At 43.2% G+C, this 25,873-nt stretch overlaps 2 protein-coding genes across 2 annotated transcripts; both read right to left on the bottom strand.

Moving 5' to 3' along the window:
• Positions 1-1,228: 1,228 nt before the first annotated feature.
• On the bottom strand, positions 1,229-4,083 carry LOC131285717 (WD repeat-containing protein 35-like; the record flags this gene model as incomplete). The annotated part of the gene is made up of 3 exons (XM_058314573.1): positions 1,229-3,427; positions 3,491-3,594; positions 3,675-4,083. Coding segments are annotated over 3 exons (2,712 nt in total), but the record flags the coding sequence as incomplete, so codon positions are not given.
• Positions 4,084-20,461: 16,378 nt separating this feature from the next.
• On the bottom strand, positions 20,462-24,908 carry LOC131285715 (WD repeat-containing protein 35-like). The gene is made up of 5 exons (XM_058314572.1): positions 24,723-24,908; positions 24,089-24,658; positions 23,075-23,477; positions 22,892-22,995; positions 20,462-22,820 (listed from the first exon to the last, which is right to left on the bottom strand). The coding sequence occupies exons 1-5, from the start codon at positions 24,906-24,908 to the stop codon at positions 20,622-20,624; spliced, it is 3,462 nt and encodes a 1,153-aa protein (XP_058170555.1). The 3' UTR covers positions 20,462-20,621.
• Positions 24,909-25,873: the final 965 nt, after the last annotated feature.

Below are 25,873 nucleotides of genomic sequence, written 5' to 3'. Positions count from 1 at the left end.
GTTAAATGAATCAAAACTATCGAGGACGGATATTGATAGATTTTTAACAGATTGGATGCAATGTTCTACTTTGGACAAAAAACATGATATTTACGTCGAAATTAAATCAAATTTGGAAGGGTTGAATTGACACAGAATTAACAGCAAGCCCAAACGATGTGAGTTACCTTAACGAATTCGGTTAATCTGTCGAGATAAATATATGCGGCCGCAAAGTCAGATGTTTTCGACTTGATCGATTTGTTAGTTGTAAAATAGAAATCTTGTAAATTTGATAACATATTAAAGAATACAATTATGTCAAAATAGAACTAATTATTACCAAACTTGTATTAGAAACTATGTTAATGTAAGGACAAGAAACTTATTGGGCAATAAACTCGCATTTAAGTTCGACCTCAAATAAACAACATGCTTGATAGTATTTAATCAAAATATCCGAAAGGTGTGTTTCTGGGTTTGTGGTGAGTTTTTTCGTTCCTAGGGCTTTTGTATAACTTCACTTCATGGTTCAAAATGTATAAATCAAAATGTAAAGTTTTATTATCCTCGCTAAGGACATCAACTATGGTTCTAGTTTATCAACCCTCCTATCGGTTCCTACGCTGTAGGTAGGCAGAGTAAGTATTTTTAAGTACGAAGGTAGGTAGAGTAAGTTTAAAGTAGTTGTCCAGTGTCTTAGTTACCTATTTAACTTTATTACGTTTAATTTTCTTTCTATCAGGAGTAATTTCATCATAGGTTGTCAACTTAATCACGTTAATCATCCAGTAATTCGTTACCAATTATTTGAACCATTTTTACGGAGTGGATGTGAGTTTATTTTGGTGTGTTACATTTAATGCAATTGAAAGCGTAGTCGACGTTTCATACTGCCCGCTGATTTTTTTTCCCAAATATATCTAAAACATCTTGTTTGCATATTCATAATAACTTCAAAACTGTCATACTTAATATTCATATTTCTTTAAAGTGTTTCCTTATGTAGCGTCCCAAAATTGTGAAAATGTTGTTGTTAAAAGTAATATTATAAATGAAAATAATACAATGGGAACATCGCAGTTATTGTAACTATCAGTTAACTGTTTTACCTATTGAGATACAATAGATTTGAATAATGTGTACTAACCTTAAGAAAAGATCATGATAAACGGAGTGTTCGATAAACTTGAACGCAGGTACGTAATAAGTATGTGTATCTGTGTGTGTTTTGGTGTGCAATAAAACATTAAATCTCCACCGCTCCCTTCGCCGGCGCGATCAGCCGATGGCAGAGGGGGCACGTCTTGCGTGACGTCATTTCCAGCGGGTGCGCGACGTGGTAGCAACCGGAACACTGCCAGGCGCCGGTCGGATTGGTCAGCGGCTGTCCGGACGCGATGCACGGCGGAAAGCGATTGCCGCAGCTGGGACAGAGCGTGCTGCAGTCGGCCACCGGCGTCTCGCAGGTGTAACAGCTGACGTGCTTCACCTTGTTGTCCTTCGGGTCGTAGCGCGAGAAGATGCTGATGGCCAGCTCCTCGTACTGCAGCCGACGACCCTCGGAGATCGTCTCGATCGCCTCCAGCTTGATGAACGCCTTCGAGCAGGTGCCGAACGAGCGATCGGCACAGCTGGCCAGGGCGAGCAGCGCGTACAGCACCTCCACGTCCAGCACGTCCTCGTACTCGCGCAGCCGGAGCGCGCTAATGACGGCGCTATGCAGCAACCCGGAGCGCAGTTGTCGCTGTGCCAGCAGCATATAGTGGTACGCCTCCGCGTGGTGCCATATCTGCTCGATCAGCACCGCATCGTCCGGATTGAGCTGGGCCAGGACCGCCGCTCGGCTTGGGCCGCCCGCCTGCAGCGCCATCTGCTTTTCGATGTACTCCTCCGCGAGCAGCCCCGACAGCACGTACAGCTGCTTGATGCGCACGTAGTCGGACTTCTTCTCCACCTCCGCCTCGGCCATCTTCAGCAGCAGCCGGGCGGAGTCCAGGTAGCGGCCCGCCTTCCGCTGCAGCTCGATCGCTTCCGGCAGCTTGCCCTCCTGCAGCAGCTGGGCCGCGTGCTTGCTCAGCAGCGTGTTGATCTGGGGCATCTTGTACTTTTGCGCCAGCTCCACCGCCAGTCCCCACTGCCGCAGGCCGATGCAGCTGGAGACGGCCGACTTGACGTCGCCCAGCTTGAGGTAGGCGGCGACCGCCTGCTCGCACATCCCCACCGTGGCCAGCATCTGGCCCAGCTTCGCCAGCTGCGGGCTCTTCTCGGGGAGCTTGTGCATGCAGCCGACCAGCTCGTCGTACTGCTCCAAACCGTACAGCGCGTCCATCAGGCCCTCGATGTGGTGCGCCTTCTCGTAGTACTCCTTGGCGCTGTCCCAGGCGCGCATGTTCATGTAGTGGTGGCCGATCTCGCGCCACGCGTTCTCCATCTGCTGGTCGGACGTGCCCGGCCCGAGCCGATACAGCTGCACCGTGCGAAACCAATCGCACAGCGTCTGGCGCAACCGAACCGCGCAATCCCGTCGATCCACGTCCATGTACAGCTTTTCCGCCTCATCGAACTCGCCGAAGAACGCGCCGATCTCGGCCCGCTGCAGCGCTTCCAGCTGGATTGTCCTGAGGCGCTTGATCAGCTGAATGCCCGGATAGTTGCTGCATCGCACGAACGCCGCTTCGGCCGTCTCGAGGTCCAGCTTCTTCAGCGATGCCTCCGCCAGCAGTCTCCACAGCCGCGGGTGTGGGTTATCCTCGATGAACTGCTTCGCCTCGGCGATCCCGACGTGCGCCAGCAGGTCCTCCGTGTCGCGCAGCGATTTGACGCGCAACTGCACGAGATGCTCCTTCACGTTCGGCGTCGCACCACCCTTGATGATGTCGTCCAGCAGGACGCCCGTGATTTCCAGCTCCTCAAAGTGGCAGATGTAGCCGGAGCAGGTGATCGGTTCCTCCGGGTCGGCCCCGCGCAGGATGTACATGCGCGTCTTCTCCATGATGGCCAGCAGCTGCGGGTTATCCTTCGCCCAGCAGATGGCCCACACGTCCTTCCGTTCGATGTGACCGCTCGATTGCTCCAGTTCGTTGCTCGTTGTGTCGTCACGGAGAGTCAGCGTCGTCAGCACGCCGTTGCAGTCGATCATGGCCGCTCGGGTCGAGTTACAGTTGATCGCCAACTTATAGCTGCGCGTCTGCAGATAGTGTCGGTTGCGCAGCACCAGATGAGGCAGCGTGTACTCATGGATGAGGCCACTCTCCCGGCCGATCAAAAGCAAACTCTCCGACGATGCCAGGCAACAGATGGGATCCTGGCTCGGGTCCACTTTGGGCGGGATTTCGTGGGCCGTCTTCGAGTCGAGATCGTTTAGCACCTCCAGGGCGGGCGTGTCGTCGATGTGGTACCTGCGATCGCGTTTCGTCTTGAGGTTCGCGTGCAACGTGGAGGCCCCCTGGACATAAAGGAAAAGAGCTTGATCAAATTACTTCCAGTACTCGTGGCGGAGCGGATTTACCTTCGGTGTATGATAATGCCAGAGCAGAAAGTGATCTTTCGACGCCACGATCACGTGCGTTGAGTTCATTGTTATAAACTCTGGTCTAATGTCGATGTATTTGGCTGATGGTGAAAAGAACCATGTGGTTAAGATTTTTAACTAATTGCGACCTAGTCTTAATCTATGAAAAAAAAGAACCTACAATCCACCGTCGTGCTGATCGAGTTGCATATCAGCAGCTGGTACATCAGATCCTTCCCCTTGCCCTCGCTCACGACGCTGAACTCCTTGCCGGTCATGCGTGTCTCAACGGCGATCACGCAGTGGTCAGCCGAGGAGGCCATCGACATCATCGGTTCGATCTGCTTTGCGTAGCACTGGTTCGAGTTGGTGTCCCAGAACGTTACCGTATCCATGTCGTCGCCCCCAGCACCACCACCCGCCTCTTGGTAGCAGACGGTACGGTTGAAGTAACACCAACTATAGTCCGGCCGGATGTTTGCGAAGTAAATGAACGAATCCACCGACAAGGCGATCCGGAGCGATTTGCCTTCCCACGAGAGGGACGTTATTTCTTTGCCGGGAATCTTCAGCGTACGGATGTACGGAAATCAGGCCTTGAAGGCCGATGCTCCACCACTTCGACGGCGTGGGTTCGAATCCCAACCGAGACCGGACCCTCCCTAGTACTACAGGACTGACTATCCACGTACTCAAAGGGAAAAAGTCTTGTAATGACCAACAAGGTCGTTACGCCAAGAAGAAGAAGAAGAAAAAGAAGTTGTAGATAACCCCGGTGGCAAAATCCTCTTGCTCTCTCGTTCTGTTGGTATCAATTGTCAATTGGAAAGAACGAGAGAGCATGATGATTTTGCTACCGGGGAATCTTTGGTTTGTGCAATACAAGTCAAGATTTTGCACATTTTTATGATGTGTTTGTTTTGTTTGCGTAAGTAAAACTGAGTTTCAAATGTAAATTTAAATTACTTTATTGAAAAATCAGAATCAAACCAATCTTCAACAACATCCGCAGTGCTTAAACTCAGCGTGTGGAATGTTTCAGAAGTTGTTCGGTTGTGCATTGGTCGAGTTTTTAGTGTGCACAAAACTCATTACAGAAAAAAGCTATAGTATATATTTAATAGATGTTTTAGCTTTTTGACTAGCAAGCGTTTTAGCACACTTTCTGAGTTCAATAATTTTTGATAAAATTTGTTTATAAAAACAAACAATCCGTCGGTTTTTAAGAACAGCACAGACAAAGCATCCCAAACTATTAGTTTTTATAACACCTATTGCTATTAGTTGTATTTTTATTTATTTATGGTATAAAAACTTTTTAGACACTACGATAGCTGGCTATCAAAAATAATAACCATACCAGTCAACGGGTTGGTTGCGTGCTTATGTTATTGCTTTCCAACTCCCCTTTTATTTTTACTTGATCGTTTTCTTTTTCAAAAGTAAAAAACAAGTTGAGAGAATTTTTACCGGATCTTTTTTCGTTTACTCCGAGATCGTGGAGTAATATTATCTTCTTCTTCTTCTTGGCGTAACGACCTTGTTTGGTCATGCCTGCCCGTTAAGGGCTTACGAGACTTGTTTCCCTGTTGTAGTACGTGGATAGTCAGTCCTCTCGTACAGGGGAGGGTCCGGTCTCGGTTGGGATTCGAACCCACGCCGTCGAGGTGGTGAGCCCCGGCGCTCATGGGCCGATTTTCTAACCGGCGCTACCGCTCGGCTGTCGCGGACCCCAGTAATATTATCGATGTACATCGAATACCCAAAAAATCCAAAAGTAAACCAACATATGTTCTAAACAGAAATAGTTAACAGATCAGAAAAATGTAAAATAATGTCGAAATTTCCGCGTTTCGTAAAAGAGTGGATCAGATCATCAGCTCCATCGCATTAGCCATGTCAAAACAGTGTGTTCTAGGGTTAAAACAACTAAACGGCAACAAAATCAATTGTTTGTCGGACATGGAACGTATACATTTCAGCTCGATCACCAGTGAGTGTTTGAAAAAGATTCTTTCTGGCTCGATACCATGGGAAGTCCTATGTTGGGTTTCTTTCCCAAACCAGTTTGCACATAAACCAGTTTAGCATTTCAGCAACTTCGAAAAGGCACCATTGGTGACCAGTGTGATAACCCAGTAAAAGCCCGCATCGTTACGCATTCCTTTAACGTTTCCTGTTGTTGTTGTCCGGACCATTAATGGTGGAATTCCACGCTGGCAAAGCGCGTTTCTACAAGGTCACAGTTGGGGGCAGTTAAGCATGATGTTATCTTTTCTATCCATATATTGGTGTATACATACACCGCTTGCTGATATCTATTCAAAACAAACGCATATGAAAGAATCGGGGAGATTCGTGACAGACCCATGAAAGTTTCGTGAAGATGCTTTAAGGTTTCGAAAGATTCATTAAGCTTTGAAGATTGGAATCCTCAAAGATTCATGAATCCATCTTAGGTGAAAGATTCATATGAATGAATCTCGCCAAAAGATTCATTAAGCACAACGTTGTGTACACTACCTACTTAGGAAATGTATGCCGAACCCTGATCTACAGTTTTAAGGTGCATAAGTGATGTGAGTTGCGTCAGGCTATCATACCAATTGCCATATGATTCAAATCAGTTTCAACAACAAATTTTAACATTTAGTCGACCCTGAAGAAATTCTTTGGAACGCAGCGATACGAAGGCCGATGTATATGTGTGTTGACAGTGGCGCACATTTATTTTAATGAAACATGAAGATGATGGTTTATGAAAAAGACGAACGAAATCTTTACGTTTCATGGTAGATTTCTTGATTCCAATGCATAAGCTTCCATGTCGACACGTGTTGCTGTGTCGGCAGCCATTTTGCTGGCTGGCTCACGTTCCTGCTCTGCTTCGGTGTCCGCAGGTTGCCATGTGGCTTCCTGTTGCTATGTGCCGGTGACGCGTGTGCTACGGTAACCGACCTAGAACACGATACTTTCCAAGCTTTTATGAAACATTCCAACGATATCTTCGCTCGCTACGAGTTTATACGTCTCACTAAGGTACTTGAGAATGTAGGGGTGGATGGGGTAATACGCACCCCATTAAGGAAAACTAAAAAATTTTCTATCAACTTGGCTCTTGATTGTTGATTTCATCACTGGATAGGTTTCATAAAGGTTCAAACTAGTTACCAGTTCAGGAACGTTTGCTTTTTTTGCTAAGAAAAACGTATCCACAATAAAAAAAACCACAACAACGAGGCAACATCCACCGTCAAATAAAGATAGTTTGTTTACAAACTGGTACATTTTACCCCGACATACTGGGTGCATATTGCCCCCATTCATAGCTGAACACATTTTCAACTAAAACATGAGTAAATCTGCATACTTTACGAAATTTTCATGAACAGTCTCAAGCACTGATTCTCAATTCACTAAATTTCGTATTCCTCGTGGGTAAATATCGGTTTTTGCACTTAATATTCTTTAGCAGAATGGTACGTCACATTATAACAAAAACTGTCTGAGCTGAGAATGATTTTATTTGCGTTTATTTCGCGTTTCTGTTGACGTAGAGCTATCAAACTCACAGGATGACCATATTTTAGTTAGATCTTGCAAGGTGACTACTTTTTACGTGTCCAAAACTCGTTTTTCAAGGGAAATGGTTCAGCCACCCCTAAGTGTGTGGAAGCAAGTACGCAGTTTTTAGCGGAATACATGGCCCTCAAGTTCGAGACGATCAACAACATTCTGGCCAGGAAAAAGTTGTCCTTGGTTTTCGGGCCACTGCGGATTGCGGGTTGCAGTTATAAATAGATCCGGCTTACCGAACGTACGCACGATTGCCATCGCGTCCTGATTTTGGTTACGCATAGATCGATGGTGACAGCATTATGCTCTCGTGCAACATGACAAAAGGGTCCTTTCTTTTTTATTTTGGTCGGTTTCGCTTGGCACACCAATTATTATAAAGGGTACGGAAATCGAAGCGTAATCGTTAGCGTAATCGTGTAATTCCTCTGCTCAATCTGCCAAAACGAGTGCATTCATACCCAATACTAACATGGTATCGTTTAATGGAAAATTAACTTGATATCAATAATTATAACGTCTCTTGTTTTGAAATTGAAGGCTTATCTGGCGTTCACAAAAAGTGCACGAACTAAATTTTTTGATAACGCGTTGCGTACAAAATGAAAAACCCACCATTTCTGGGTTGAATTCTTAACGCGGCATGAAAATCTCTGGAGTGGTAGAGGTTGAGATGCTGCGGCAACCGCGGTGTGTGTAGCAGCGGCGATTGGATTATGCGCATAATCAGGCGCCTGAGCCGAACGTAGTGCCACGTTGGGTACCTTGAGCAGATCTGTAGCAAGGCGTATTGGGCAGTCGACGTGTGGACCTCGAAGCAACCGATGATGCCTCATTTTTAGCACCTTCAATAGAGTCACCGGATTACACCGTTTCTGCGAGGGAAACAGTATTTTCAAGACGAAAACTTACGACCCGGAGAGTGGTTTGGTACGAACCATCATCATCCAGAAGAAGTGCGCAAGCCGGGATTCTTTTCCATTCTAATTAGGACGGTGAGTAGTTGCTCAGTGAACGTAAAAGTGAAATATCTAAAAATTACAAAATTATACGAATCCGCATGGAAAAGACTAAAGCAAAATCTTCAAAATTATATTAAACACCTACAGGCATAAGGATATTATGTTTGCGCGTTTGCGGTACACGTGGAGCATAAAGTGGAGCCAAACGTCCGCTAGAAGTTAAATGCATAATTGTACAGTTTCCATTCGTCGTGTCTTTGGCGGATTAATTTGGTCTTATTTGCCGCAAAAAGTGTTTTAAAGAGCTTACTTACCGTTTTCAAAGTGTTCTTATTACGATAGAGACGCAGGGAGAACAAACTAAAAAAGAATAAAGGGTTCTTTCCACGATGCGAGTATGGTAGTGAGTATGGTAGTGAGTATGGTGAGTGATGGGAGCTCCGACACTCATCAAACTCACCAGGTATGGCCGATACTCAGGTCGACTGTCAACATATACCATACCATACTCACCTGGCTTCGTCCACACGGAAGCATACTCACCCAGATACGGTGCGCGTTTTTGACATCTATCAAAAACTCACTACTACCCGCTAGGCAATTTCGAGCAAATCGTCCTAAAAAACGTCCTCCGTGACACAAACATCGAGCAGTTTTGAATGGTGAGTAGGACGAGCAGGGCGATTGCTCGAAAAACGTCCTCCATTTGTTTCATCCCCATACAAAAAAGTAGGACGTTTGTTCGCGTGTCGAACGTTTTGAGGACGATATTTCGAGCTGCCTAGCGGGTAGAAATCCGGCCCATACTCGCTGTGTGGAAACGGCCCTTGACGAAATTCATGTTCGACCGCACCCAATTGTGTCTGTGACCTTGAAAACCAGTTGCTGTGGTATTTCACAAGTGATGTCGAGAAAAATCATACACTGCGCCCCAAAATGATAGCCTCACCTAGTTTTTTTCTATGCAGCGCGAATACCGAGCATATAATTTTTTTTCAAAAAGTACACAAATATTTGTAAGTATACAATGACTACTTTGTATAAATATTGTTGAAGAAAACGAATGAACAATCCCTTTTGTACCAAGAAACTAAAATCAGTGGTGTCCCAAAATGATAGCCTCACTTAGGATTTTGATTAAATTATCAACAAAAATAGCATGAATGGATTCAAAAGTCATGATTTAATAATCAGTGGGTCTCCCATTACGATTTATTGATTGGAAAATTCTTGATGGCATGATCTCCGATAATTTTTCTAACGTATTTACTGATAAGGAACGCCAAGTATTTCGGATCGGATTTCGGCAATATTTCACTGCAATGGAATAAAATTTGACATTTCTACCAAAAATGACAGTGAATGCAATATTTCGATGCTTAACCTCCCCGTTTGGATCTTTGCAATGTTGCAATGAAATACGCATAGAAATATTGCAATGACAATCGGGTAGAGCACGGACTACGATCGGATAAAATCCGTTCGACGGTCGGTGAAAAATGAACTCTGTGCGTTTATACCTTATATGTTCAAAGGTTCCTTTGAAGCCTCCAGCTTCGTTTATACCTAAGGCGCTCAAGTGTTTCCGTGAAGTGGATGATTGTTTCTTTTCAAACGAAGTCGTTGGTAATCATTTCAATAATTATACAAAATGATGATAAACTCATAAAAAATTAGAAAAAGGATCCTCAGAAAATTACAAATTAAAGTAAGAGAACTTAAAAATTACTTTTGGCAACTGATGACGTGGCTAGGAACTGGGTTACTTTGTTAATTTGAATGATTGTTGAAGTAAGGCAGCGCTCTGTGAACAGTCCAACAAACACGACAAACACGACATTGTTCGAAGGGTGCTCTGCGACTTGTCGTGAAGAACTGTCACTCTCCCAGCAGCAAGGTAGCAGAATAAACAAGGTATATACTGTTTCTCCGTGGGATACAGCCCTGCACGACAAAATCAAACTGTTTTGTTCTGTGTCGTGTTTGTCGGACATGTTCGATGCAGGTTGACAGAGCACCTCCATACGATTGCTTGGGTTTGATCGTTTTTTTTTTGTCGTGTTTGTCGTGTTTGTCTTGTTCGATAGCTCACAGAGCGCTGCCTAAGGCTATCATTATGGGACACTCCATTTTTTAAATTTTTGACCAAAATGTGGGGGAGGCTATCATTTTAGGGCACAGTGTGTGAGTTACTAGTGAGTGAGGCTAGGAACTGGGTTACTTTGTTAATTTGAATGATTGTTGAAGTAAGGCTATCATTATGGGACACTCCATTTTTTAAATTTTTGACCAAAATGTGGGGGAGGCTATCATTTTAGGGCACAGTGTGTGAGTTATTACATTGATTGCTGTAAACAATAAACTAAGTTTCTTAAACATCTCTTTACAGACTACAAACACAAGGAGCTGAAGTTTTTTAAAGTAACGATTAAGGAAATGGAAATGGAAAGATACGAAAAAAATAATCGTTACAAATATGACCATAAGTCAGTCTCTGAACTATAAATATCTTAGTGAACAATTCCCAAGCGAGACTTGCTTCGGGTTAAGACTGCCCCAATCTCACCACTGCCAAAAATGTCTCCCTACCGTGCCCATTTGCTGCCCATACGCCCAACGTAAAGCGGCGCAAAGAGTATACCGCGAGGATCCCGTGAAAGGATTAAATGCCCCCTCTGGTTGAGCACGCGCTCTGAAGCAACTCACAATACTCTGAGCGTAATAGCGGCTCGGTACGGAGAGCGCGCCGCGTGGATTCTGTCGTTTCAACTGGCTAGATATACATATATTGAAGCCTATCATACTCAACCAAGAGCGACGGTCTAGCGGTTAGCATGCATAGACGTGGGTTAGCAGAGACTCGCAATGGCAGCTCTACACATGAGAGTGCAGAAAGAAACGGAGAGAGAGAGAGAGAGAGAGAGGGCCCCTGTTGAGAGTGGACGCTGTTCGGAGAAGAAACATACTCGGCAGTTCAAATCTGCAAGAAGGGTTCAAATCGAGTGAAGTAAAACATCCTCACATCAAGTCAAACACCGTAGCCCACATTTCGCCAACAAACGATGGTGCCAGCAATTCTGAAGCGCTTGGTAAGAGCGAATCTAGCAAAAAACGTGGAGGAAAGGAGAAAGCATCAACACAGTCCAATGATAGCTCTACTGCAAAACAAAGAAATTTAGGTATGATAGACTCTCTTGTTGGTGCAACCTATCAGCAAAAGCTGTCCATACCAGTCATATGTCGAGTTGGTACGCTAATTCGAAAAGATAAGCAGTTAAACTTCACAATAACCAATGACGATGAAGAAGGTGGATTGTTTGACGACATCGTATTTAAATCCGACGATGGAGAGCTTTTCATTCAAGCTAAGCACAAGGAAAATAAGAGCAGCACCATCACATGGGACGACCTTATATCGACGGAAAAAGATGCACCGTTTGCGATTAGTAAGTACTTGAAATGTTTTTTGGGGAAAGAGTGGGTTGAGAGGGAAAAGCCGCCCGTATTAGTACTTTGTACAAACATTGGACTGCACGAAGATGTCAAAACGTCCGTTAAAGAATACCCTTTTGGCACAAATATCGTTGATTCTATTCTCAAATCCATCACTAATGATGCCTATAAAATTGATTTGAACATCTTGAAAGACGAAACCAAAAACAAATTATTGGACTACTTAAAAGAAGACTCCGAATTAGGTAGTCTCGCAAAGTTGATTGCACAGCATATTTTCCAGAAAAAAAATTTCGATTTTCGTAATGATTCGGTTCAAACAAAATACCGATCTATCATAGAAAACGAGATTGCCGCTAAGAAAAGTAAAGGCCACGAGTGTTACGAAGTAAATGCAGGGTTTTTCAATGAACATGTGGAATTTAGAAGTTTCTTTGAACACGAGTACAAACTTCAACATCGAGAACAATTAATTCGGAATGATATGAAAGAGAAAGGCATTAAACTTGAAAAAGCAAAACCAACAGAGTTGGAGGACAAAAAAAATCCAAAACGAATATGCATTTCGGATGTAGCTGATCTTGCGACACAGTTAGCCCAACATATTTACCAAGGAAAACATATTGATTTTCAGATTACTGTATTAAAAAAATACCGATATTTCATAGAAAAGTTTATTGCCACAGACAGAAAAAACCATAAAGGTTGTTACGTAGTCGATGAAAACAATTTCATCAAAGTAGGATGTAAGGATTTCAAAATGCTGTTTGATATGGAGTATCAAAACCTGCTCAAACCAGAGCCTATAGCCATTTGGAAAGATGCTCAACACAAAGGCATACGTCTCAAGAAAATAAAGCAACCAGACAACAGCGGCAAGAAGGAATTACCAATATCAGTACAAGATGATAAAATCAAGAAATTTTTCGAATCACTTGTAATAGTTTGCAACACAAAACACGAGGAAGACCAAGTCGTTGCCAGCATTCTCGAAGGTGACGTGTTATCCAAAAACATAAGAGAACAATCCGCTGCCGCGTTTACTTTCAACAAAGTCGGAATGTGGGTTTTGAAGAGGATGATAGACAAAAGCAGAACACCTATTCAAAGACGGGATGTGGATGAGCTGTTTATGAACATTGAGTCATCGTTAAACTTCTCGCAGTTAAAAGCCTTATCAAACTCTAATTGTAACAAATTGGATAATTTGGGACTTCAATGCAAACGGGAAGTCTTGCAAGAATTTAAATTATACAAAAACCTCCATTCGTTACTTGTTAAAGTAGAAACTAATCGGAATGAGGAATTCAACGTGGATATTGATGAGTACAACTACCCCGCGTGGGTTGTACCTCAAATTATACAGACTATCGATTCCAAACTGGATTTTCTATTTTTAGAAGACACAGAGTTTGAACCACGGAGAAAACAGATAATGGATGCCTTTGGTGCAATGAAAAGTCCTCTTATTTTGGTCATTGAATACACAAGTATGGCCAATATTAAAGGGTATATAGAAGGGCGAGTTGAAGGAGGCATGCCAACAAAAACTATCAAAATGATTATATTTATCAACCAAACTTATAATGCTTTAGAGGTTGAAAGGGGTCTTCTTGTCCGAGATCTGACAGACGAAAGCAGAGAAAAAGTAGTCAATCAAATCAAGAGCATACATTTCTTTGGAACCGAAACATCAAACAGTGAGCTTATCCTCGGTGAAGATAAACTTGATTTTGTTTTAGATATTTTACAGCTTTCCAGTGAATCACGAATAAAATGTAACAAATTGAAGGATAGCTTTGGAAAAATTGAAGACGTGTTCATTAAAAGAAGGTGCCAGCGCTGTGATAAAAACGAATTAAGAGAAACTTCGAGTTGGAGCTTTTGGTCAGCTAGAAAAGAAGGTACGACTCTTACCAAACTATTTCCTGGCAGTGAAAATGAGAATAAAATCAGTTACAAAACATTTTTGGATTATAACAACGAAAAGTTCAACAGGATTCTATTGGATGGAAACAGTGAATACACAGATCCACCTGATGTTGTTGGAAACACTCATGACCAAGTACAGTCCAATCCATGTGATTTCGATAAAACCGATCCTAAAGTGCATGTAACTTTCAACGAAGCCGGATCGGGGAAATCATTCTATCTTACTTGGTTAGCTACGTATCTGCAGGATAAGAGTCCGTCTTGGTGGATTATTAAGTTCAATTTAAACCAATATTCCATGGTATTCGACCAATTGCAAAAAACTGATAAATTTGAAATTATGGATGACCTGATCACGATAAGATTTCTTTTTCAGCTTGTCTACTTGGCTTGGTTTGTCGATAACATGTTTCAAATGGATTCAAATGAGAAATCCAATTATGCTCGGGCAATTGCAGAAGCACTTGATTTTTCAAACGGTTCTTTGAAGTTGGATGAAAACAAAACGAAATCCTTATCTTCTGAGGAATTAATACTGCTTAGAATATTTGCACATAAATTCAACAGCAAACAAATCGTTATTTTAATGGATGGGTTTGACGAAATCGCGCCATATTATAAGACGGTGGTCCTAAACCTTTTATCCACGCTTAAAACCTTAGATGGAATTTGCAAGCTGTACCTATCTAGTCGTCCGTATGGTTTGAGAAAAGAAGTAGAAACCGCATTAGAAGATTGCGCATGCTACCGTTTAGTGGAATTCGACCAACAAGATCAACTTTCTTTTATTGGTAAATATCTTTTAAAGCACTACGACAAATACAAATCATCAGACGATACAAAACAAAAAAGAACATGTCGTGTTATTTTTGCAATTTTAAGAGAGATCCTGGGAGACCTTATGGAAATCCCTCTGTTTATATCGATGGGAATAGAGCTGTTGATGCCTATGGTGAAAATGTATATAAGTGTAGAAGAAGAAACAATTTCCAAACAAATTATTGAAGAATGTGAGAATAGTTTTGAACTTCTTGGCATGGTGGAAAGTTTTGTTAAAAAGAAGCTTGACATCTTGAACATTGAGAAAACTGGTTCAACTATTGCTAGTTCTAAAACGGTCGTGGCAAGGAAAAATGCAAAAAAAATACACGAAAAGGACCATGATACCCACTCACTGTTGGCTTTGTACACAATTATGCACGAAAATGATTTAGAGAAATTATTGACGAATGAAATGAAAAACACTGCACGCCGGTACATGGAAAATGTTAAGAATGGTTCAGAAAAATTGGTTCTTATCGATGGAGTTGTAGATACCACACCGATATTCAATCACAGGTTGTTTGCAGAGTTCTTTGCAGCTTTTTGGTTTTATTCGAATCAAAATCTAGCCGGTGTTAAAGCCTTCCTGAAACGTAACATTTATGAGACGAGGGACAGAATAGAAATAAGACAATTTTTAGATAGAATGATTTGTAGGAAAAGTTCACTTCATATGGCAATTCTTGATGGTTCAAAAGTCAAAATGGAGAGAATTCTAACTGAAAACCCAAATTCCATTACTGAAAGGGACGATTGGGGAAGAACTCCGTTGCATTTGTCAGTTTCACTTCCTCCATCTGAAGGCCATAAGAAAATTGTTGAATTCTTGTTGCATCGAGTTGATGAGAATAGCGCAAATATACGCGATACATATTTCGAATGGTTTCCATTGGATTATGCATATTGCGTTGACTTCGTATTTCCACGTTCCAACAGGGAATCCTTGTACAACTATGACGGTCCAGACTACGTAGTGGCATTATTACACAAAGGAGCTTCTATCGATACTTCTGAAATGTTATCTAGATTTTCTACAAAAGAATATTTCATGATCATCGTATTCGTGTTAATAATTGAACTCTTCGTAGAAATAAACTACAAACCGAACTTTGAAACGATTTTCACGCAATTAGTAAAGAATTTAGGATCGGACAAGGTACTTAATTTAAAGATACCGATTCATGAGCCGCATCAAGAAATGGAAATTTATTTTAAACCATATCCAAAACTAAATCAACGCATAAAAAAAATGATGGAAGACTTCTCCAGTAGTATACCAATTTTAGAGTATTACATCTTTATGGATTCTGTAATGTCGAAAATTATCATTGAAAATTTTAATGAAATTAAACTCAAACAACCTAATGAATACCATTTCAAGTTAGCATTAAAATGTCGTTCGGTTAATGTTCTACAGTATTTGATAACAGATCATCGACAGTATTTGAAATTGATAAAAGATAATTTTGAGCGGGAGTTGTGGGAATTGCTTGCATACTTGCAAAATGATGAACTGGAGTTCAAATATCTTTTCCACGAATATTGCACTCGGCATAACATCAATTGCCGCGAAAACACTCCACTTCAGTCTGAGAAATGGAACAGAGGATTTTCATCGCAACACGATCTTATGGTTAATTTTCCTACAAAGTTTGAAATAAGAGACGCTACCGGTATTGATAGTGGGACTGAGTTTTTGATTGCACGAGCATTGCACCTTGATAATGCATCCGCAGTCGAATATTTATTGCACAAAACAAAAACAAATCTAGACAATCATTTTATTAGGCAAATTTGCCTGACCTGTAAAATAAAGTGGTGTTGTTTAAGCTCATATCATTTTCTTGTCGATAAGAGAGATCTTACAGGCACTTATAAAAAAGGTAGAAATTTATTACAATTTGCGGTTGGCTATGGTGATTTAAATTTGGTCAAATGTCTCATGGAACATTACAGATTCCAACCGAAGGAAATAAATACAAGAGAAAACAATTGGAACGCTTTCTTTTACTGCGTATCAAGTTGCGGAAGGGATGATAATAACAAACATATCTTCGTTCACATGCTAGAGAAAGATCCTGTGGATTGTTTTAGTCAATTGGATGCGAAAGAAAAGAGTGTTTTTTATTATGCAGCTAAAAATAGCAGGAAGATTTCTCATTACATCATTCAAAGAAAATTTGAGAAGCAGTTGGAGGATTTGAACTCAGTTCAGATCTTTGATTTGATAAAATTACTTAAAGAATCAAGCTTGAATGCAAAGGACATGTTAGTACATCTTCAATATTCACGTTTACGTGATGAAACGAAATGTAAATTGATTTGTGATACTCTGGAATCAGTCGGGGAACTTCGATACCACGATGAAAAAGGAAGGAATCTTTTACACATCGCCATTCTGGAAGATTGGGATGTTTTAGTAAAATGTCTAATTGTAGATTTTGGTTTTGGTGTTGAGGAAATCAATGAAAAAGAAAACAATTGGAACGCATTTTTCTATTGTGTGTCAGAAGACAAACGTAATAATGAAAGCGAAACACGTAGTTTTTTGTATATGATAGAAAAGGACCCTATTGATTTTTTCGAATATCTGGATTTGAATGGAAAAAGTGTTTTTTATTATGCCGCCAAGAATAATCGTAACATTTGTGATTACATCCTCCAGAGGAAATTTAAGAAGAAGTTGCAAGATTTTAATTTCGCGCAGATTATTGATTTGATTAATGTCCTCAAAACATCAGGTTTTGATGCAAAGGACATGTTAGAATATCTTCAATACACACATTTGAAAGATGAAACGAAATGTAAATTGATTTGTGACACTCTGGAATCAATCGGGGAACTTCGATACCGCGATGAAAATGGTAGGAATCTTTTGCACATTGCCATTACAAATGGATGGTTTATTTTAGGAAAATGTCTTATTGAAAATTATGGTTTTGATGCGAAGGAAATCAATAAAGAAGAAAATAACTGGAACGCTTTCTTCTACTGCGTGTGCAACAGTGAAAATGCTTCAAAAAATCTGGAAATATTCACTTATTTGATGGAAAAAGATCCTTTCGACTGTTTCGGTCAATTGGATTCGAAGGAAAAGAGCGTCTTTTGGTATGCGAGGATTAATAATGATGGAATTAGTAAGGATATTTTCAAACGAGAATGTAAATTGCAGAAACATCTTCCGATCGAAGAGCGAATCTATTTGTTGATGGACAAGTTAACAAACTCTCGCCGTAATACTTACGGCAAGATTTTTGAAGTTGAGCAAAATTATTTGTTTGAGGAAAAGCCAGTCAAAATCATTTGCGATTACTTGAAAACAACTGGAGAACTCGACTACAGAGACGAACAAACGGGCAGGAATCTTCTGCATTATGCTTGCTGGGAGGGTTTGTTAACTTTGGCGAAATGTCTCATTGAACATGATGGTTTTGATGCGAAGGAAATCAATGAAAAAGAAAACAAGCGGAACGCTTTCTTCTACTGCGTGTGCAACAGTAAAAATGCTGCAAACAAACTGGAAATATTCACTTATTTGATGGAGAAAGATCCTTTCGACTGTTTCGGTCAACTGGATTCGAAGGGAAAGAGCGTCTTTTGGTATACGACGGATAATAATGAAGAAATTGGTAAGGATATTTTCAAACGAGAATGGAAATTGCAGGAACATCTTCCTATCGAAGAGCGAATCCCTGTGTTGATGGAAAAGTTAAAAAGTGGAAACCTCAAAGTCTACGACAAGATTCTTAAATTTGAACAAAATCATTTGGTTGATGAAAAGTCGGTTAAGATCATTTGCGATTACTTGAAAACAAATGGAGAACTGAACTGGAAATGCAATGTACGGGTTAGGAATCTTCTGCATATCGCTTGCGAGGAGGGTTGGTTAACTTTGGCGAAATGTCTCATCGACCATTATGCTTTTGATGCGAAGAAAATCAATAAAATAGAAAACAAGCGGAACGCTTTCTTCTTCTGCGTGAGCAACAGTAAAAATGCTGCAAACAAACTGGAAATATTCACTTATTTGATGGAGAAAGATCCTTTCGACTGTTTCGGTCAACTGGATTCGAATGGAAAGAGCGTCTTTTGGTATGCGACGGCTTATAATAAAGAAATTGGTAAGGATATTTTCAAACGAGAGTGTAAATTGCAGGAACATCTTCCTATCAAAAAGCGAATCCCTTTGTTGATGGACAAGTTAAAAAGTGGTACCCTCAATTGCTACAGCAAGATTCTTCAATTTGAACAAAATCATTTGGTTGATGAAAAGTCGGTAAAGATCATTTTCGATCGATTGAAAACAAATAAAGAACTGAACTGGATAAGCAATGAAACGGGCAGGAATCTTCTGCATATCGCTTGCATGGAGGGTTGGTTAACTTTGGCGAAATGTCTCATTGAACATGATGGTTTTGATGCGAAGGAAATCAATGAAAAAGAAAACAAGCGGAACGCTTTCTTCTACTGCGTGTGCAACAGTAAAAATGCTGCAAACAAACTGGAAATATTCACTTATTTGATGGAGAAAGATCCTTTCGACTGTTTCGGTCAACTGGATTCGAATGGAAAGAGCGTCTTTTGGTATGCGACGGCTTATAATAAAGAAATTGGCAAGGATATTTTCAAACGAGAGAGTAAATTGCAGGAACATCTTCCTATCGAAGAGCGAATCCCTGTGTTGATGGACAAGTTAAAAAATGGTATCCTCAATAGCTACGGCAAAATTGATTACTTTGAGCGAAATAATTTAGTTGATGAAAAGTCGGTAAAGATCATTTGCGATTGCTTGAAAAGAACTGGAGAGCTGAACTGGAAAAGCAATGAAACGGGCTGGAATCTTCTGCATATCGCTTGCAGGAAGGGTTCGTTAACTTTGGCGAAATGTCTCATAGAACATTATGGTTTTGATGCGAAGGAAATCCCTGAAAAAGCAAGGAACTGGAATGCTTTCTTCTTCTGCGTGAGCAATAGTGAAAATGCTTCAAACAAATTAGAAATATTCACTTATTTGATGGAGAAAGATCCTTTCGACTCCTTCAGTCAACTGGATTCCGAAAATCATAATGTGTTTTATTATGCGTTGTTGGATAATGTTCTCATTGCAGACTTTATTATACGAAATGAGTTGCCTGCAAATAATTCCGTTTCGGTTAAAGAATGGGCTTCGATGTTTTCAAAACGGTTAAGTGAATCAAAACTAACGGGTACGGATATTGATAGATTTTTAACAGATTGGAAGCAACTTTCTACTGTGGACGCAAAACATGAAATTTACGTCGAAATTAAATCAAATTTTGAAAGGATGAATTGACGCAGAATTAACAGCAAGCCCAAACAATGTCAATAATCTAGACGAATTCGATTAATCCGTCGAGATAAATAGATGCGGCCGCAAAGTCAGATGTTGTCGACTTGATCGATTTGTTAGTTGTAAAATAGAAATCTTGTAAATTTGATAACATATTAAAGAATACAACTAATTATTACCAAACTTGTATTAGAAACTATGTTAATGTAAGGACCAGAAACTTATTGAGCAATAAACTCGCACTTAAGTTCTACCTCAAATAAACAACATGCTTGATAGTATTTAATCAAAATATCCGAAAGGTGTGTTTCTGGGTTTGTGGTGAGTTTTTTCGTTCCTAGGGCTTTTGTATAACTTCACTTCATGGTTCAAAATTTATAAATCAAAATGTAAAGTTTTCTTGCCCTCGCTAAGGATATTAACTGTGGTTCTACTTTAGAAACCCTCCTATCGGTTCCTGCGCTGTAGGTAGGCAGAGTAAGTATTTTTAAATAAGAAGGTAGGTAGAGTAAGTTTGAAGAAGTTGTCCAGTGTCTTATTTACCTATTTAACTTTATTACGTTTCATTTTCTTTCTACTAGGAGTAATTTCATCATAGGTTGTCAACTTAATCACGTTAATCATCCAGTAATTCGTTACCAATCATTTAAACCATTTTTCCACGGAGTCCTTCTGAGTTTATTTTGGTGTGTTACATTTATTGCAATTGAAAGCGTTATCGACGTTTCATACTGCCCGATGATTGGTTTCCCAACAATATCTAAAACATCTTCTTTGCATATTCATAATAATTTGAAAACTGTCATACTTAATTCTTTTTTAAACCTTTTCGAATGTAGCTTCCCAAAAATGTAAAAATGTTGATGTTAAAAGTAATATGATAAATGAAAATAACATAATGGGAACATCGCATCGTAGGTATTGTAACTATCAGTTAACTGTTTCATCTGTTGGGAAACAATAGATTTGAATAATGTGTACTAACCTTAAGAAAAGATCATGATAAACGGAGTGTTCGATAAACTTGAACGCAGGTACGTAATAAGCATGTGTGTTTGTGTGCAGTAAAACATTAAATCTCCACCGCTCCCTTCGCCGGCGCGATCAGCCAGAGATGGCAGAGGGGGCACGTCTTGCGTGACGTCATTTCCAGCGGGTGCGCGACGTGGTAGCAACCGGAACACTGCCAGGCGCCGGTCGGATTGGTCAGCGGCTGTCCGGACGCGATGCACGGCGGAAAGCGATTGCCGCAGCTGGGACAGAGCGTGCTGCAGTCGGCCACCGGCGTCTCGCAGGTGTAACAGCTGACGTGCTTCACCTTGTTGTCCTTCGGGTCGTAGCGCGAGAAGATGCTGATGGCCAGCTCCTCGTACTGCAGCCGACGACCCTCGGAGATCGTCTCGATCGCCTCCAGCTTGATGAACGCCTTCGAGCAGGTGCCGAACGAGCGATCGGCACAGCTGGCCAGGGCGAGCAGCGCGTACAGCACCTCCACGTCCAGCACGTCCTCGTACTCGCGCAGCCGGAGCGCGCTAATGACGGCGCTATGCAGCAACCCGGAGCGCAGTTGTCGCTGTGCCAGCAGCATATAGTGGTACGCCTCCGCGTGGTGCCATATCTGCTCGATCAGCACCGCATCGTCCGGATTGAGCTGGGCCAGGACCGCCGCTCGGCTTGGGCCGCCCGCCTGCAGCGCCATCTGCTTTTCGATGTACTCCTCCGCGAGCAGCCCCGACAGCACGTACAGCTGCTTGATGCGCACGTAGTCGGACTTCTTCTCCACCTCCGCCTCGGCCATCTTCAGCAGTAGCCGGGCGGAGTCCAGGTAGCGGCCCGCCTTCCGCTGCAGCTCGATCGCTTCCGGCAGCTTGCCCTCCTGCAGCAGCTGGGCCGCGTGCTTGCTCAGCAGCGTGTTGATCTGGGGCATCTTGTACTTTTGCGCCAGCTCCACCGCCAGTCCCCACTGCCGCAGGCCGATGCAGCTGGAGACGGCCGACTTGACGTCGCCCAGCTTGAGGTAGGCGGCGACCGCCTGCTCGCACATCCCCACCGTGGCCAGCATCTGGCCCAGCTTCGCCAGCTGCGGGCTCTTCTCGGGGAGCTTGTGCATGCAGCCGACCAGCTCGTCGTACTGCTCCAAACCGTACAGCGCGTCCATCAGGCCCTCGATGTGGTGCGCCTTCTCGTAGTACTCCTTGGCGCTGTCCCAGGCGCGCATGTTCATGTAGTGGTGGCCGATCTCGCGCCACGCGTTCTCCATCTGCTGGTCGGACGTGCCCGGCCCGAGCCGATACAGCTGCACCGTGCGAAACCAATCGCACAGCGTCTGGCGCAACCGAACCGCGCAATCCCGTCGATCCACGTCCATGTACAGCTTTTCCGCCTCATCGAACTCGCCGAAGAACGCGCCGATCTCGGCCCGCTGCAGCGCTTCCAGCTGGATTGTCCTGAGGCGCTTGATCAGCTGAATGCCCGGATAGTTGCTGCATCGCACGAACGCCGCTTCGGCCGTCTCGAGGTCCAGCTTCTTCAGCGATGCCTCCGCCAGCAGTCTCCACAGCCGCGGGTGTGGGTTATCCTCGATGAACTGCTTCGCCTCGGCGATCCCGACGTGCGCCAGCAGGTCCTCCGTGTCGCGCAGCGATTTGACGCGCAACTGCACGAGATGCTCCTTCACGTTCGGCGTCGCACCACCCTTGATGATGTCGTCCAGCAGGACGCCCGTGATTTCCAGCTCCTCAAAGTGGCAGATGTAGCCGGAGCAGGTGATCGGTTCCTCCGGGTCGGCCCCGCGCAGGATGTACATGCGCGTCTTCTCCATGATGGCCAGCAGCTGCGGGTTGTCCTTCGCCCAGCAGATGGCCCACACGTCCTTCCGTTCGATGTGGCCGCTCGATTGCTCCAGTTCGTTGCTCGTGTCGTCACGGAGAGTCAGCGTCGTCAGCACGCCATTGCAGTCGATCATGGCCGCTCGGGTCGAGAAACAGTTGATCGCCAACTTGTAGCTGCGCGTCTGCAGATAGTGTCGGTTGCGCAGCACCAGATGGGGCAGCGTGTACTCGTGGATGAGGCCACTCTCCCGGCCAATCAAAAGCAAATTCTCCGACGATGCCAGGCAACAGATCGGATCCTGGCTCGGGTCCACTCTGGGTGGGATTTCGTGGGCCGTTTTCGAGTCGAGATCGTTTAGCACTTCCAGGGCGGGCGTGTCGTCGATGTGGTACCTGCGATCGCGTCTCGTCTTGAGGTTCGCGTGCAACGTGGAGGCCCCCTGGACATGAAGGGAAAGAGCTTGCGTTGGCAATCAAATTACTTCCAGAACTCGTGGCGGAGCGGACTTACCTTCGGTGTATGATAATGCCAGAGCAGAAAGTGATCCTTCGACGCCACGATCACGTGCGTTGTGTTCATTGTTACAAACTCCGGTCTAATGTCGATGTATTTGGCTGATGGTGAAGAGAACCATGTGGTAAAGATTATTAACTAATTGCGACCTAGTCTTCGTCTGTAAATAAATGAACCTACAATCCACCGTCGTGCTGATCGAGTTGCATATCAGCAGCTGGTACATCAGATCCTTCCCCTTGCCCTCGCTCACAACGCTGAACTCCTTGCCGGTCATGCGTGTCTCAACGGCGATCACGCAGTGGTCAGCCGAGGAGGCCATCGACATCATCGGTTCGATCTGCTTCGCGTAGCACTGATTCGAGTTGGTGTCCCAGAACGTTACCGAATCCGTGTCGTCGCCCCCGGCACCACCACCCGCCTCCTGGTAGCAGACGGTACGGTTGAAGTAGCACCAACTGTAGTCCGGCCGGATGTTTGCGAAGTAAATGAACGAATCCACCGACAAAGCGATCCGGAGCGATTTGCCTTCCCACGAGAGGGACGTTATTTCTTTGCCGGGAATCTTCAGCGTACGGATGTGCTGGTGGAAGGGATAACAGGAAACCCAAAGCTTATTAAAGGAATGATTTACTATCAAACATATTGCGATTGAAGGATGTGGATCCGGATCGAAATTGATCTTTTGGTTTTGCGAAACATTTGTTTTAACAATACGGTCTTTTACTTCCCAGCATGAAAATCCAGCAGTGCACTTGGATCGTCGAACGATGCAAACCTCCTATTAAGCACTTCATGGTGAGTCGCAACTCACAGCTTTCTAAGATCTACCACAATGATAGGTGTCGCATAAATGATTGTTGTAGACACGACTTTTTCTCGTCGGGAAATGACCGCTCATCACACCAAATTTCGCAGCAAAAAGCAATCAGCGATCCTTCAGCAGTCAGTGGTTTTAGTAGGCTTGCATGATTTGCGGATCTAAGCATACTGCTGCAATTGTCTGGTGCTGAGTAAAAGGCTGTAAAAGGATTCAAGCAGTTTAAAAGTGAAATCGGTTGATTCGTTCGAGCTAATTATTGTGGGTAACAACCGATCCCAAACTTTGCAAAAGCAGCGCTATTTACCGCATTTTAAATAATTCATGCAATATTGTTGTAAATCAAATATCCTACAATTTAACAGACCACTTACCACACCAAACGGAGTGTAGAACAACACTTGGCTGCTATCCTTATCGCTGCTAAGGTTCGACTTGATTCCGCAATCCGCCAGGATCGTCCCATCATGGTTCCACATACACGAAATGGCCTGCACCCCTGTATCCACCACAACCGGCGTGTCGTCGTTTTCGTGCCGCATCAACTGCATTCGACCGTTTTCGTAGCAAATTGTCAAAACTGGACGACTCGGCGAGGTGCCCTTATGGAACCAACAAAGCCCCACTACCGTAATGCTCTTCGACGGCGTAAGGTACACACACTGGACGTGCAGCTTCATCACGAAGATGCCCTGGTTGTCGTACAGGTGAACCTCACCATTTTTAATGCTAAATAGGAGCAGCCTCCCGTCCGGGCTCCATTGTACGCCGGTCAGCGACACGTTCTTCAGTTCCTTTCCCCAGATGCGGTTACCATCGACCGAGCCAACGATGACAGTGCCATCTTCGTACACGATGCATATCTTCTGCCCATCGCTCGTCCAAGCCATTCCCTTTACCGTCGACTTTTTACGATCGTTCGTCATCTCCTCGTACCAGGAACCCTGGAATGGATGGTATATCAAAAATATTTAACAGCCCGATGGCATATAAATCCCACCAACCAACCTTGTACAACATCCACACCATAATAACGCCATCCTTGTCGGACGAGGTCAACTTCTGCTGCGATTCGTTCCAGGTCACCACCTGGATGGACGATTTATGACCCTCGAGCGTTTGCTTCATCGACAGGTTGCTTGCCTGCAGCGCCTTTCCGGGCTGATGACTGTGCTGTTTTCCACAGCTTATCATTATCGGAACACATTTTTGTATTTAGCAGCTTTTGTTTTTGTTTTATGGTAAAATCCCAAACGAAGCCCACCCAACCAAAATCGCTGTCACTGCGCTCGCTACGGGCGCGCCGCCGTTTCAAACTCATTTCTTCAGTCCAACTCATTGGTTTATGCTGTCCATCTTGCCCAGTTTAACCGATTAGTTCAAATCATTACAGTTTCTCATCATTATATTCTTCTGAATTGATGTGCCACCAATTGCATAACTTTCAAGCGGAAATGTGGAAAAAACGGCGACGATGTGGCGAGTAGGGGGCCTCATTTGGGATTTTACCACATTTGCTTATCCGGGTTTCTAATCAATTTTCCATGCCGATCGTTCTTTTAAATCAGCCATGGTCAAATGTAAGAAAGAAATCTCACATTGCCCAGATCCTCAGCATCGAACATCAATTTCGCTACAAAGTGAAGCACAGGGTCACTGTCATTTCCCTCCGTACTTTCCGGATTTTTATCATGACAAGTTTGGCTTCGTATCACGACAAAGTGGACATCCTACCTTAAAAATTCCTCTCCGTCAGTTGTTACCAGAGTTCAATGCCGAAAGTAGAACCTAATTTGCATTTCTTGATACGGTCATGAAATCAAAAGCTTTCATAGAAACATATTCAATTCCAGCATATTCTCATTCATTCATACACGAAATCAAATTGAATACGGAATTCCGTCGAAGGGGAATTCGTTTGTTGCGCGAGTAAACATTTGTTAGTTGCGCTAGTTTCATTGTTTTACTTTTGGTCATTTCACCTATTTTATGCTAATGTTTTGATTCATCGAAAATTAAGATTTAAAATCAGTCACTTGTTTAATTCTCCTTGTTTGATCTGCTCGGGCTTTGTTAAATACTTCAATAAGGATTCAGTGAATTTGGATGAACGTTTCTTTTATACGATTATAAACCGGGGAAAGGACAGTTTAAGGAAG

Source organism: Anopheles ziemanni, chromosome 3 (assembly GCF_943734765.1).
Source record: "Anopheles ziemanni chromosome 3, idAnoZiCoDA_A2_x.2, whole genome shotgun sequence".
In the NCBI taxonomy this organism is placed as follows: Eukaryota; Metazoa; Arthropoda; class Insecta; order Diptera; family Culicidae; genus Anopheles; species Anopheles ziemanni.
This window is presented reverse-complemented; position numbering and strand designations above follow the sequence as displayed.